This window comes from Coregonus lavaretus (assembly GCF_964263955.1).
Source record: "Coregonus lavaretus genome assembly, chromosome: 26".
NCBI lineage: Eukaryota > Metazoa > Chordata > Actinopteri > Salmoniformes > Salmonidae > Coregonus > Coregonus lavaretus.
The window spans coordinates 14,601,102-14,616,574 of record NC_140013.1 but is presented as its reverse complement, the minus strand read 5'-3'; the positions used below and the strand labels follow the sequence as shown (position 1 = coordinate 14,616,574).

At 46.2% G+C, this 15,473-nt stretch overlaps 2 protein-coding genes across 2 annotated transcripts in view; one reads left to right on the top strand and one right to left on the bottom strand.

Moving 5' to 3' along the window:
- Positions 1-11,086, top strand: part of LOC311101841 (MAP/microtubule affinity-regulating kinase 4-like) — a 54,090-nt gene extending 43,004 nt beyond the window's left edge. The window contains exons 14-17 of the mRNA XM_084143053.1: positions 706-812; positions 2,237-2,506; positions 6,496-6,540; positions 8,225-11,086. Coding sequence (XP_083999179.1) covers positions 706-812; positions 2,237-2,506; positions 6,496-6,540; positions 8,225-8,558 — 756 coding nt within the window. The 3' untranslated portion in view covers positions 8,559-11,086. The remainder of the gene's footprint in view (positions 1-705; positions 813-2,236; positions 2,507-6,495; positions 6,541-8,224) is intronic.
- A 250-nt stretch (positions 11,087-11,336) lies between these two features.
- On the bottom strand, positions 11,337-14,989 carry ckmb (creatine kinase, muscle b). The gene is made up of 8 exons (XM_084142580.1): positions 14,946-14,989; positions 13,644-13,853; positions 13,243-13,397; positions 12,943-13,075; positions 12,665-12,836; positions 12,413-12,536; positions 12,027-12,216; positions 11,337-11,813 (listed from the first exon to the last, which is right to left on the bottom strand). The coding sequence occupies exons 2-8, from the start codon at positions 13,831-13,833 to the stop codon at positions 11,635-11,637; spliced, it is 1,143 nt and encodes a 380-aa protein (XP_083998706.1). The 5' UTR covers positions 13,834-13,853; positions 14,946-14,989; the 3' UTR covers positions 11,337-11,634.
- Between the last annotated feature and the right edge of the window lie 484 nt (positions 14,990-15,473).

Sequence of the window (15,473 nt, the reverse complement as noted above, 5' to 3'; positions counted from 1 at the left end):
GATTAATGCTAAACTAAGATGTGGACAGAGAGAATAGAGATTACACGCTAGCATATAGAGTCCAGTAACAGTATAGGGATGAACAACAACAACAGTGTGAACGTAACAACGGCAGGTAGCTTAGTGGTTAAGAGCGTAGTGCCAGTAACCGAAAGGTCGCTGGTTCTAATCCCTGAGCCGACTAGGTGAAAAATCTGTCGATGTGCCCTTGAGCAAGGCACTTAACCCTAATTGCTCCTGTAAGTCGCTCTGTATAAGAGCGTCTGCTAAATGACTAAAATGTAAATGTAAAATATAAACAACAACAACAACAACAGTGTGAACGGAGAATATGGAGATTAACCTGAGATTAACCCTTTGAAGGGCTCAGAGGCACTCTGACAGGGTGGACTGAGAGTGACAAGAAGAGTTCAACACTGATACTGTGGTTCCTTAAAGTGCACTCCTTTTGACCAGGGCTCATAAGTAGTGCACTATATAGGGAATAGGGTGCCATTTGGTATGCATCCACTGACACTGTGATGTGGGGGGTAGATATTTTCAGAGTCAGGGCTTTGAATAGACATAAACATCCCTAGTGTTATCTGACCATTAGACTGCCATTATATGGAGGAGAGAAGGGTTATAGGATGGATGCCTTTCTGAATTTCACCAAATCACAGTCAATGTGTTATCTATCCAACTGTCATTCTCCCTGCCTTTCAGAACAACGTCCCAGCAAGTGCCATGATCCGACGGAACACGTATGTGTGCACCACGGACCGGAACAGCACAGACAGGCCCTCCCTACTACAGAACGGAAAGGAGAACAGGTGAGCAGAGCGTTTGGGTTTCATGTTTGTGTTTGAGTGTTGCACATGTGCTTCTACATTTGTTGAGTCCTTGAGTATAATAGCAGGGATCCATTCACTTTCTCAGCATTATGTGTGCATACGTAACCTGTGTGTTTTGACTGTACTGTAGTGGTGTGTTTGTGTATAACATTCATTACATCTCTTGACTAGGAGATAAAGAGCTTACCGGTGTGTGCCAGAAGGTGGTGGTAATCATGTGACCTAAAGTCCAGGCACTGGGGGAGGGAGGGTAGGGGAGGAGGTGGAGGGGGAAATCGGGGGCTGGCAGTGTCCCAACTTGACCAGCAACCGCCTTCTAGGCCCTGTCAATGCAATGCCACACTAGACGGGCTGACGGGACACACACGTGCTAGAGCACACACACAGTACAGCTGCACAAACAAATACACGGCTGCATAAACACGATGACAAAATACACAAAATACACAAACCAACACACTCGGAAACATACACAAATAATCATGCTCATACAGACATGCATGCTGTCATACAATTACATGATATACACAGAAATACATGCTCATAATAATCATGCATTACATTCTACACATTTTCAGTTCTTGCCCCTGGCTCAGGTTGAGGGTAAATGATTGTGCTCTGAAACGGCTGCAATTCAACCAAAGGACTCTAATGTGTCTGCCCTACTCGGCCCCTCTCCCTGTGCGTGTGTCTATCAGAGCTCTGGTTATTTAGAGCATTAAGTAAAGCAGCCCCAGGCCAACAGGGGCTCAGCCAGCCTAGCTAACCCAGCCAGTCAGGGAGAACTGTAGGGAGCGGGCCAAAGGGACGAGGGGAGGAGGAGCTCTGCCAAGTGGATGAAAGGATGCAGAGTTAAGGGGGCATGGGGAAGGAGAGGTGGCTACTGCTGGACGTCCACACGCCAGCCACACTTCTCCAAGCAGATGGCTGAAGTCTTCATTTTCAGTCTGTCATTCTCCCTCAAGCCCTCTCTCTCCATCTCTCACCCTCTCTTTCTCTTTCTATGCTCACTTTTCTTTTCTCACTCTTTACCAGCATACCAGTCACACCCCTCCCACATCCCCCTTTCCAGTCTGTCCTTCCCTCCTCCCTGATCCCCCTCAGTCTGTTTCCACCAAATGCCCAGTTCTGATTTGACCTCTGTCTGCTGAAAGCCAACACAAGTGGAAGCTCCTACCCTGTGACAGGCCTGTAATGGTTCACCATCCCTCTGCCTTTACGCTCAACTAACTCCAGCTAAAGCCTTTCTGGCTCAGATCGTTTGTCTCAACCGATACATTAGAATGATGCCCTGGTTTTTTTTGTCATACATTATGGACTGATCACCTCACTGTTAATGGTTGAATGATGGATTAACGTGATGATGATCTGATTGTTTTGTCCTTTCTCCTTTCCTCTCTCAGCTCCATGTCCCACCGGCTGCCCCCGGCCTCGCCCTCCACCCACAGCATCGCTGGGGCCTCGGGGACCTCCTCTTCCTCAGGCTCCCGCCTCACCCGGGGCTCCAGCATCCGCAGCACCTTCCACGGTGGCCAGCTGAGGGACCGGCGGCCTCCCTCCCACGCCCCCCCCACCTCCCCTACCCTGTCCCACGATGCCAGCCCTTTGCCCCACGCACGTACCCGCGCCACCTCCAACCTGTTCAGCAAGCTCACCTCCAAGCTGACACGCAGGTAAGAGGAGAGTGAAGGGAGTGTGAGGAAGCCCTGAGCTTTAGCCCCCCAGTATAGTGACGACAACACTTCTAGGCTAGTTCATAGTGAGGGTAGAATTCATAGCTTGAACCCGTTGACTTTGGATATTAAAGTGAAGGAATTTCAGAGTGTAAGCATCAAATGTGTAAGCAATCCTAGTCTAAACAGCTGAAAGGGACACGCAGCGTGAAATTGGGAGGATTCTAATACATCTGCATTGACTTTCCTCAGATGTTAGTTCTAGTTATACGATGCTGCGCACGACATTGTGAAAGTCAACACTCGTCAGGGATAGCGAGTGCCATTTAAGCAATTAGATCAAATAAAGATAATGCAGTCTAGCAAGGACAAGGATTACAATGAGCTTTCGCTCCTGTTACGCCCCATGTTATTTTACGTGTAAAAGATTTTTGTAAGCAAAGCCCAGTAAACTGCTCATCTGTGTGCACTGATGGAGATAATCAACTTTAGTCTAGATAGCAGGCCTGAACCAAAGGTGAAAATAAATGTTGATTGAGGCATATGACCATGAAGTAGCAACCTAAAGGAGACTAGCGTGTAGAAGAGGCCTTTATGAAATGGACTTGGGGCTTTCCCATCTGGATAGACCCGTTCCGCACGGACCAGAGGACAACTAGACCCGTTCCGGATAGACCTGGTCGGATCCAGACCCGGTCCAATCCGAGTGAGAGAAGCAGCAGAAAAGTCCATTTTTAAGCTATTTTATTAACTGGAGCTGATAACATGCGAGGGAGAGGAGGTAGAGAGAGGTGACGCTCTAGGGGCCGTGCTGTGTGTGTAGGCTACTGTGAGTGTGAGCGAGTGACACAGGAACAGGGAGGAGGGAGGTAGAGACGAAAGCCAGCAACCAACCAAGCCGACTCTCACTATAGTAGACTAAAAGCTGCCATAGCTAGGTTATTTATCATCCAATATGATTACGTAGCACCTGTCTTGACTGCATCAAACCGGGGGAAGCTAGTTAAGCTAGCTAGCAGCTAGCTAGGCTAATTGATGCTGCATGCGCTTTCTCGTCCTACAGTTACAAACGACAACAACTCCATTCAGAATATAAAGTAGCAGTCTACCTGTTGGCTCTTGGTTGTTATAGCCTGTCCTTCTCCTTTAACTTTTAATTCCATAATTTTAATTCCATCTTCCACTGATTAGATATCTCCTAACCTTTGTCCCACACAGAGGCTCTATGACTATAGCCTATTGCCGCTTTGATGACTTAAGATTGACCAACAACAAGCTGTTCGCCACTCTCGTGAAAAGCAAACAGTAGCCGCATAAATTATACAATTTCTCTCTCTCTTTCTCTCTCTCCTGCAGCAGTCACGTTTGGATCTGTATGGGTCCTTCTGGACAAGTCAGTTAAAATTACACATACCCGTGACAATCATATCAGATCCGACCCACACCCGTGACATTATTTAGAAATCTGGATCCGGAACCGCTTGGGTCACGGATCGGGTCTCGGGTATTCGGATCCGTGATGACCTCTAGCGTGTAGGCTACAGTGTTAGATAGTGTGTTAAGGAAAAGCCAGTTAGGCTACTGTAGAGGAGAGCACACAAAGCCCAAGACAGGTGACAGTGACTCTGGCAGTGATACTTAGAACCCTTCCTCAATATGGAGGGCATTCGTCTTAGCCCTAGAGACACAGTGGAGTCAGTAAGGTGTGTGTGTGTGTTTGGCCATCAGTACTCAGACTTACACTGCTGGAGGGTCCGAAATGCTTCTGACGTCCCCCTCTCTCACTCTCTCCTTAATCTGCATTGACTTTCCTCAGGCTTACTTCCTCCTCTATTAACCACAGGCTTCAAACCCCCACTTACCCAGTTCACATCTCCCTACTACACTCTCTCTCTCTCGGTCTTGGCTGTTTTTTGGGGGAGGAGCTTCATGTTTTGTTTCTGTTTCTTAACTACTTTGCTTTTCCTTGTTAACTTTACTTTTCCTTGCCAATCAGCTGCAGTCTTTTATCCTTCTTTTTTCCCCTTTATCCATATCTCTTTCTCTCTCTGTCTTTCTTTCTTTCTCTCTATTTCTCTGTCTCTCTCGTTCTCTTTGTTTCTCTCTCTTCTTCCTCGTAGGGTCAATCTTGACCCCTCTAAGCGTCCCAACTCAAACAAGTCCGTCTCGGGCTGCACTCTTCCGCAGGGATCAAAAACAGTTAGTAAGTTCTTCTTCCCATGTTTCTGGCTCCTTCTGTCTGCCTGCCTGTCTGCCTGCCTGTCTGCCTGCCTGCCTGTCTGCCTGTCTGCCTATCTGTCTGCCTATCTGTCTGCCTATCTGTCTGCCTGCCTGCCTGCCTGCCTGTCTGTCTGCCTGTCAGTCTGTATGCCTGCCTGTCTGCCAGCACCTCAAACCCCTCGCCCACTCCCCTCTCATTCACTGCCTCAGTTTGTGTGCGCTGTGTCTGTTGTCTGGGTTCAGTACAAGAGCACACCCTAGAGGCCACAGGTGACACAGCATACCCTTGACAACAGCAGAACAACAGCCAGCAATGACCCTGCTTTCCAAAGGCTTTTAAAATGTGCACACGCTTGTAGTACTTGATGTAGGAGCAGTTTGGGATCCTCTATACATTCTTCTTGTATTTTCAGTTCATGTAAAGGCAGTTGGTTAATGGATTTATTATTATATGGATATCTACCAAATGATTGTGGCACTTAAAGCAATAATACATGATTGGACATTAAACATTTCTTTATTCTTATCTTTGAAAGTCAAATCAAAGGGGTCTGATGTGACTTTGGACTCTCTGGGCTGTTCTTTACCTTCTCCTAAAGCTTTAAGGTGCACCTCACCCTGATAACCTCACCACTCATTGTGCAGTTGTGTGCCGTCCAGTTGTACTTTTGAACGTGATTGTAAGAGGGTACTCATTTAATGAACTCCATATATTCCTTGCATTGTTAAAACGTCACCAGTCCCAGAGCCAGCACTGTGAAGCTGTTTCAGTGTTTTTGGTTTAGCCTACCTACCTCTTTGCCACAACACAACGCTATCACAAGGCCAAGGAAGTACAGATTGGAGGGAGTGGCGGTTTTGTTTTTAAGGAGCTGCTGCCATGCGTCCTTAGCATCGCTGACACTTTAAACCGGGATTACTTGCGTAATAGAGCCTTTATCCCCGCTCTTAACGGGATCCCCTTCACAGTCCCAGCCAGAGGCACAGGCTTGTCAGTCCTTATCCCCCCTCTCCAATCCACTCCACTCCCCATGGGCTCCACTCAGTCCCTCACTCCCAGAGAGAGATTTGACCCAACATGGCAGCCCAGACGCTATCCCACTGGCAGGTTTGTTTTAAGACACTGGACAGCTCAGATCTCTCCCTTATGCTGTTAAATGGAGATTTTATAGAAGGAAAGCTCTAGTCCTTTCAAGACACACCCAGTTCCTAGAATGGAATTTGGGTTGCCAGGTTGGTGGGGACGGCTTTTGAAATGGGAAGGTTACGAACACGGGGGACACTCTTTGTGGTGCTTGAACAGCAGCGCCCCCTTGTGTGTGTTAGATGTATGTGTAATGGAACATCTCAAAACCTGAGATGTAGTAGTCATTGTGCTTTCGTATGCTTTTAGTAAAAATTTTGGAATACATGTTCTACAAACCCACTTAAAATCCATCACAGCACACGTTAAAATTGTCCAGTATGTCACGCAATGCAAGCAGTAGTAGCTTTCTAGTCTCTTGGAAGCCACCCAAACCTGCCCTGAGCCCTTCCTAAAAACAAAACATTCCTAGTGTGGCTTCAAAGTGTATGTTTTTTATTTGTTTATTTTATTTAATTTACTTTCCGTGCATTTCGAAAGGTTGATGTCACTCTGGCTCTGATGAGTTGATGGTGTTGATGTTGCCTTGCTGAGAAAAGGATTGGAACAGGAAGGGGAGGGGAAAAAGGGATATTTCTCTATTGGCTGATTCATTCCTAACACGCACCTTTGTCTTCCTCTTGAGGGTCACAGACGAACCTGAGAGAGTCTGCAGATCTCCGGTCACAAGGTGAGTGTCTATAATACAGTATGTCCAACTGTGATGAGAACCTCTTTAATTACTGGCCCAAAATCAGTTTCCCCAAACCCAGTTGTAACCACATTCATTATGATCACACAATGCAAAACTGACCCCAGATCAGTTAGGTAGTTGTGGCGGATATCATTTAAGACATTCTGTATCACTCCATGTCTGCCCACCATTGGGCGGTATGACAGCTCCAGGACCAGTAGTTACTAAAGGCATTTCTATTCTCTCCCTCACACTGTAGCCTCGGCTGCACAGTCTCTGGTCAAACAGTCTCTGGTTAAAACCAGCAGGTAAAGCTCAGAGCATGGGTCAATGCAGCATTAGCTCTAAATGCCCTTGGTGTGACTCGTAGATAGTAGATGTGGTACCCTGTGCTAGATGCCTGTGAGTCAGTGCCTCTCTAATTATTTTCTGAAGTAGGATCCTTCTGTGTGTTTTATCAATTGGTTCATCAGTGTGTGATAATAACAACTTCAACTCCCCAACCTTTGACATTAACCTCATTTTCACTTACTCAAATGATTTTAATAAATTAATAAATACCCATAATTATGTAGACATGCAGAAAATGTACAGAGCTTCCACTTAACTTCCAGTCTTAGTTGTGTTGGGTTGGTGGGTGTGTATAGTTGGTAAGTCATGCTGTTGAACTATTGCCTATGTTTCCAAGAGTAGTACTAGTGTGTGTTATTCTGGCTATGTCCACCCCTAAACCTACACCTACCTACACAGCAGATGTGTTTTTGCTAGCTTGTGACCGAGCAAAGTAAGATACCACCGCAAGCTGATTCTGTGACCCACCAGGACAGCATTCCAAATAAACATTTTCCTAATTAAATTAGCTGTGCAAACCACCAGGGTTGGGCTCAATTCCATTTCAATTCCAGTCAGGAAGTACACTGAAATTAAAATTCTCTTCAATGCTTTTCAATGAGGAAAATGTGGAATTAGAACTGGAATTTGGTTTACTTTCTGTATTGACCGGATTTAAATGGAATTGACCACAACCCTGCAAAATACAGACACCTCCAGAAATAATAATGTAATGACCTGAATATAGGAATGGATACAGTTCAGATCATTGAGTGGGGCATGACTGTAGCCTGGTCTAATGAATGAGGTGTGATGGTGCAGCATCACTTAGAATGTTGTTGCCTTGAAGAACACGCGTCCTCAAAAAGGTAAAATTGTGTTGTTAACTTGCCTAACTTGTGGTGCTTCCTAATATTCTATTTTATTGCACTGCGGTATCGTCTGAATTTTGCACCACAGATTTATTTTTCTAGAATTGTCTAATTTATGGCAGCATTTTAAGATGGCAATGCAACTTGTGTGTGTTGTGGATGCTACATCCACTCTTCAGCAAAGACTGTTAAAAACATTTTATATACTTCAATTTCTATTGGCCTTGTTATCTATTTTAATGAGAAATTGAGGAATGGATTTCTATTGCTATTAATAAATTAAGAGTTGTGGCTGTTTAACCAAACCCTATATGATACTAATCTATTTCTCCCCTGTCCCTTTCTTCCCATATACTCACCCACGTTAATGCATCATCTCACCCACACTCCACCTGCATCCTCTACTCTCATTCAATCTCTCACCCCTAATCAATCCCCCACTCCCACCCACCCACGCTTCACCCACTTTGCCCCTGCAGTCGCCATCTACCTGGGCATCAAAAAGCGGCAGAGCCCCGGACCCCCCGATGCGGCTGGGATGTGAGGGTGCGGAGCCCGCGGGACCCGGCGGAGGTGGTGCTGGCGCTGCGCGAGGCGGCCCAGGGCTGCGGCTGCCAGGTCCACCTGGCTGGGCCCTTCCTGCTCTCCTGCACCCACGGGGCGGCTGGCTCACGCGTGGCCTTCGAGGCTGAGGTGTGCCAGCTGCCCGCCGGCCCCGCTGAGACCAGCGGCGTGCGCTTCAAACGCCTGTGGGGGGCGCCGCTCTCCTTCCGGGACATCGCAACAAAAGTGTCCAAGGAGCTGGAGCTCTGAGGGCAACAGGGGGTGGGGCAGAGAGCATCTACACTGGACAGACTGACCGAGGGGGCAGGAGAAGGAGACAGGCAGAACCCGCTACCCCCACTGCCAACCTCACCTCACCCCTGCCAAAGACCCGCTTCTGGTGCCACACGGACACGCAGGCGCACAGGCACGGATGGCCCGGGCCCGCCACTCACAGACCTATGACCTATGAACCCTGCTGAGGCACCTCAATATTATGTGAATCTATGGAGTCGAGCAGTTATTTTTTAATTCCATATTTGCAGATGAAGATATTTTTCGTCAACGTCGTTATGATTATATTAGTTGTCATTCCTTTTTAACAGCTGCTATTTAAAAGGTTTTTCATTTTGTTTTTCTTTTTTTCCCTTCAATGAGCAATTGACGCAGACTGAATGCATATTTAAGAAACAAGGGGCCAGCCCTTTCCTAGACAGAACTATAGAGCAGGGGTGTCAAACTCATTTTGCCCTGGACGCCGCATTCGTTCTTCAACAAGGTCCGGAGGGCAACACTGAAATTGTGTTATATTTCCTCGGGGGCCAAAATTTGCCAAAAATTGTCTATCCACTCAATCCATCATTTTTTTGAATTTTTTTATGCTCCCTGACTGTCTAGCTTTCATTTCAGTGATTATGAACGAGCTGGACACAGTCAATAAACTGTATGAATGTAGGTCCATTGTCTTATCATTTCTACACAGTTTTGATGTGGTTGTATTCATTTAAAAATATTTTTTCCCGCGGGCCAGATTGGACCCCCTCGCGCGCCGGATCCGGCCTGCGGGCTATATATTTGACACCCCTGCTATATAGGGAGACATGCCGAAATGCAGAGACGGACAAAAAACGATGCTGTAAAACAAATGCCACACCCTTCTGCCCATCCATCGTCTGCTCAATTCTGTAAGACCCCCTCTGCTACTCTCGTCAAGTTTCATTTTGTGTTTTGTATATGCGGTATGTTGGTTACCAATGAGCAAGGCTGTCTGACTTCAATGTCCAAAGCGGAGTAGGCGATGACTGCTCTTCTGAGCCACTAACCTTTAGATTTTCTGCGTTTCAGCAGGTAATGTACACAAGCATTCTACATGTTCTTCTGGTAGCACTTTGGTTTAGCAATATCACCTCTTACAATTGTATTTCCTCTTAAATGTTACAGCACATCCACAGGGACAAGATTCCAAACTTGATTTGATATAAGCTGTGTTTAGTATTATGTTGGGGAATATTGATTGTCACATTTCCACAATCACAACCTGGAGCACTTTTTTGTGTAAAATAAAAAAGAGAATTGGATCAACTCCAAATGTTCTGCTCAAAAATAAAATAATATCATTGATCACACAGACTATAACAACTACAGCAATGCTTGTTGAATTGCATTCAGTATTTCTGTCCAATGATTCCTGTATCTGTGGTTCCCTGGTGGATGAGTTCCGAACTGCTCCTCAACTCTGCCCTCAGCAACACTGAGCAATTGGTCAGCAAAACAGGCGTGATGTAGCCGCTTCTCTTCTGGTAGCCAATCAGACTTCTGTATTGCTGAGGGGGGTAGTTTAGAATGTGACCCTGGGTGACCTTGTTGAAATCAACCCTGACACTCTTCTATAAATGAACCACGGTCCCAAGCTGCTCACAATTGATCCAAGTCGGGTAGATAGTCACTCACTCAGGCCTTGACTGTTTGTCACTGGCTTTGGTTTGCACCAATATACAGTAATGATCCTTGTTGCCTGTCAGTGGGTCACAGCAGCAGACATGCCAGAACTTCATTCCCAATTGCTGCAGTGGGCTCTTCTAGTTTAGATCTCTGAACCATGTTTCTATTTTCTCAGCTCAGACTGTTGGTGTCGCTGAATGTTCCTCAACCTTTCTTGTTTGCTGAAAGTCTGTCAGACCTTTGTAAATGGCAGGAAAAATTCATCAACAGAGGAAGATGTTCTCATTACAGAATGTGCTTGTTTGTCCCTGTTACAGTATGATGTAAGTTGTACAGTATGTAACATCCCAGTTATATTCCGTAACCTGTGACACCCCTGACCATCTCCGCCAGCCTGCCCACACTGGACTGCCTGCCCAACACACTCACAAATCTTCAGTTGTTTTCAAACTCCATTTTCTACCTTATTCCTTTTGGCAAAAATATTTATTGCACAAGTGTATGGCAGTAGTCCATAGTAATCAATGACACTACTATGACTTCAGTTTGCCCGTTGCAAGGAATCATGGGAGATGTTAGTTGCAACAGGTGGCCACAAATGTCTTAAAATGTGAAAGCTGTGATTTAGGGCAATTTTTTTGGCAACTTTGCCCAAAATAGGACCTCTTGCCCAACAATTCCCATATGTATTGCTTAAAGCTTAGGACCATGCTTCAACAGTAGGAAGTAGTAGTGCGTTTGAAGCAGTTGCTGTTATCGATAAAACGGGGTGAAATTATGGAAATGACTGACCTGCAGTCCTGCATGTCTCCGAGGAAAATTGTGTGAAGCAAAAATAAATTCTCCTTTCAAACTGACATTTTGGATCAAGTTTCTTTTTTTCCTCACTGTGGTTGATGTGGTGTCAGTAGATTACAGATTGGTCATGTTATGTGTAAGAAGTTTGTTTATTGTACCATGGTTTTAGGGCATTTATGGGGCTGCTGTAGCGTGGTGTGTGTGTGCACACATGCAGCAAGAGTGTGTATGTGCGAGGGCGTGTGTGTGTTTCGAGACCATACATCAGACAGTGGGGTTAATTGTTAACTGGGTCTTGTTTTATTTGCTCAATAAATTTTTACAACCAAAAAACGGATTTAAGATTAGGTGCATACACATAGCGATGGCCCATGGCACCAGACTATGCAATGGTACTTTGTTCCCAGGATGTTACAGAAAGAACGGGACAGATGGTAAAAAGTAACCGTAAGAAGGAGAAAAATAAATGAAGGGAAAGAATTAAGGAAGGAAAAAAGAGAGTTGGATCAGAGTGGAGTGTCTTTAGGAAAAGTCAATGGAGGCAGTCTCCTGCCAGCGTGATGACAAGGCTACTCATTTTTATTATACAAAAAACACAAGTGCCACTTTACTTCTGGGCGGGGATCATGCCGTCGATGGCCTCTCCCTTCTCCAGCTTCTTCTCCATCTCCACCATGAGCTTGACGCCATCCACCACCATCTGCACCTGCTGCACCTCTGAGGAGCCCAGACGATCAGCGTTGGAGATGTCGAAGATTCCACCCACGGAGGCCGTGTCCACACCACCTGCAGGCAAAGAGGTCAAAGGTGAGTCTTCATAATCCTAAACACTGGTGTTCCATGATGTAAATGTCAGGTTAAATATGGCTTTACTAGTCACCTCAGAGATGCATATGTCATGGCAGTGTAATTATATTCTATGGACTATTGCTAGGTACAGTATGACATTAAGACTGTAAGACTGTAAAGAGAGTTAGAGAGTTTGAGAGTAGCTCGTACCTGTGCCGCGCTTCTGCAGACGCAGCCTGGTCAGGATCTCCTCGAACTTGGCATGTGTGCTCAGCTTGGGCAGCTTGACGTGCACGCCACCGCGCAGGCCAGTTCCCAGGTTGGAGGGGCAGGTCAACACGTAGCCGAGATGCTCGTTCCACATGAAGCCGTGATTGTGCTTCTTGAAGACCGCCTCAATCTGCACAAGGTAGAGAAGGACAGGAGACGAGAACGTTCCAGTGAGTGCGTTTTCAGGTGAGAATAGCCAACCGAATGTGATGTGTGTTCGACTATTGACTATAAGAAAAGCCAGCTGTCATCATTGTGAACAAGCGATATAGAACAATCTAGGTATTGACAGTGTGTCAGTCATGTAGGCTCTGTGGCTAGTGTACCTTCTGCAGACCAACACAGAAGCGTCTGAAGACCTCCTTCATGTTGCCTCCCTTCTCCATGGAGATGACACGCAGGTGATCCTCCTCGTTCACCCACACCAAGAAGCTCTTGCTATCGTTGTGCCTTCAGAAAGGAGGGAGTATGTACTACGTGACACACCACTATGATACACTGGGACAACATTATCTGGTTTCACAAATGGTATTGTTTTGGTTCGGGTATTGGTATGGGCCTGTGTCCTGGGCACTCACCAGATTCCTCTTGCGTCGGGCCAGTCACGGGCCATACCAGCGGACAGCAGCAGGGGGGAGACGGGCTTGTCAAACAAGAAGTGGTCGGCGATCAGCTGATCCTGCTCGGCATCGGACATGGCGTTCAGGGGGTAGTACTTTCCCTTGAACTCACCATCCAGTGTGGCCAGGGCTGAGGGGAGAAAGACATAAACATGAGATTGACATGGTCGTGCTCCAAGGCAGCACAGCTGACCCTGATTTATAGTGCTGATTTTACTGAGGGCTCAGACACTCACCCTCAATGGACAGTTTCTCAACCATTCTGCGCTCGCCACGGCTGTTGTGGGGGGGCAGGGTGTATCCCTTGATGCTGCGGCCGGTACGCACACGGCTAGACAGAACGTAGGCGGGGTCAAGATCATCCCCTCCCTGCAAACAGGGAAATGAATTATGTCACTCTACACATATAACTCATTCAAATGCTGTCTAGTCACCACGGTCCACTGCAGCCTTATATATTAGCTAAAAAATCAAGCTCGCAAAAGGAGCAACTCAAATTTAGGAATGTGATTGTCATGACCACTTTCTTCACTCACCTTCAGGTTCTCGAAGTTTAGGTCGGTCTTGTGCTTGTCGGTGGGCTTGTAGCCTCCGTGACGGTCGGAGATGATGGGGTCGAACATATCCTTGAAGACTTCGTAGCACTCTTCATCACCAGCAACGCAGCCAACGGTCATGATGAAGGGGTGTCCTGCAAACAGACAGAGAATAGGTGAGAACTACAGCCACAGGAAAACTACATGTAACAGGCTACCAACAAAGTGCACTACCTACAGTGTCATGTTTCATGCTAATAGTGTATCAGTTAATATCACTAAGAATGTTTTGCTTTCAGGTGCCCTTATCAGCCACCAATCAGAGCTGATCAGGACATGCATATCCTGTGACCTCACAGGGCCCTGACGGGTCTTCCTGTGTGTGTGCTTCCGAGTCTTACCAGGGTTGTCCACACCGGTCTGGGTGCAGTCGTCCAGGGTGAAACCGGAGGGGGTAGACTTGCTCCTCAGCTTTTTGTACATGTCCTTGGTCAGCACCTTGGCCATGTGATTGTTGTGCAGGGAGAGGTCTGGAAACTCCTCATCATCTGAGAATTTCATCTTATAGTCATTGTGGCAGTTCTTCGTCATGATTGCGGCTCTCTTTTGTCCTGCAAAAAGGAGGGGGGGGAAGAAGTGTGAATCTATGTAGGATGATCTGGCACACAGTAACGAAAGCCCTCCCAACTAAATATTCAAGAATGGTGAGAGAACAATATCTGGGTCCCTAGCAACATTTTGTCAAAGAGAGCATGATGGGTTTTCAGAAAAAAATCAAGGAACTGTCCTAGCAATGGCCTAACAATACAACAAATGGTTTGTAGTACTGAGTCTCCTAGTGTCTTATCAATCAGTCTCCTGGCCCCCTCCAGCCACCACCTCATGTTTCCACAGAGAGTGACAGGGGTGTGATCTACGTGCTTTTATGCACTTGGCAGCAGAAGGTATTTTTAGACCAGGCCATCCACCCTACACACTCTTGCTGTGGCTATACTCTGACACTGGCATGCAAGCCACCTTTCCATTCCTTCAAGGGAACACCACCACTGGAGCCTAGTCTGGCTACACCCCAGTAGGTGGTACCAGAGAGATCCAGAGACTGACTTGATTCATTCTCCGGTCATTAGCACAACTGACCTTCATATCAGAATGAATAGGATCTCAGATTAATAACATCTGAACTAAAAACATGCTGAGGAACAATTGCAGACATTATAGAAATTCAATACTTCACATTGCATGTTTTTTTCTGCAAAATATCTAAAATGACTCGGTGTCATCTATAGATCACCACTGGTAACAAATCAACCAGCCGCTGTCCTGTGACTATCCCTCCTCTACAACAGCCGTTAATGATCATGGCTGTTTTCAAACCAGTGCTCTCTTTTACCGACAAAACTTTAAACAAAGTTACAGTTTGCACTCAAGAGGATGATGAGTAAAAACGCATAAGAAGAAGGTTAAAGAAGAAGAAAATGGTATATCTTCCATTTTAGGAAACACTGCAAGAAACTGAAGAGGGGTCCAATGCAAAAAACAAGAAGAACCGATTTCAGGATTCCAAATAGTGCAGCAACTGAGAGGTTTCAATTGCCTAAAGTGTTTGTTTAAAATTCCTCTTTTCTTTTTATGCTGTTTTTCAGGAGTTCTCCTCATTTCTACTTAAAACCCTGTTCCAGAAGCTTGCTGCCTAGTAGGTTTACCTGCACAGTAGAAAAGAAGGAGGTAACGTTCCCGGGATCCACCAAAGCCAATATAGGGGTTGCCCAACTTTGACAGGTGTTAGACCCTAGCTTATATACCCAGACCTTTGCACCCATTGGCTGATTTGTCTTTGAATTCTCTCACTCGATTGGACAGCCACAGCCCCTGATGCCCAGTTTAGTTTCTAAAAGGCAAGAACTTACATCACAACACCCGAGACGGAACAACAGCTGTACCTACCCCCTGAATGGCAACGTCCCCCTCCTCTGATTAGCTACTTGAGGTGGGGGGTTGAAAGAGGGGCTGCAAGCGACAGTTGAAGTAAAGCGACAGTTGTAAAAGATACACTTTCTCCGTGTACACTGTTATAAGTGTTCACACTGAGAGACTGAGGGGTCCTGGGGGAACAAATAACTACTATGTCTAAATGCGTCAGCTAAATGGCATATATTATATTACTAGTTGGGGGATTTCATGGGAATTCTCCCCTACAGTCATTGGATCTCCCTCTCATTCATCTGTAATGT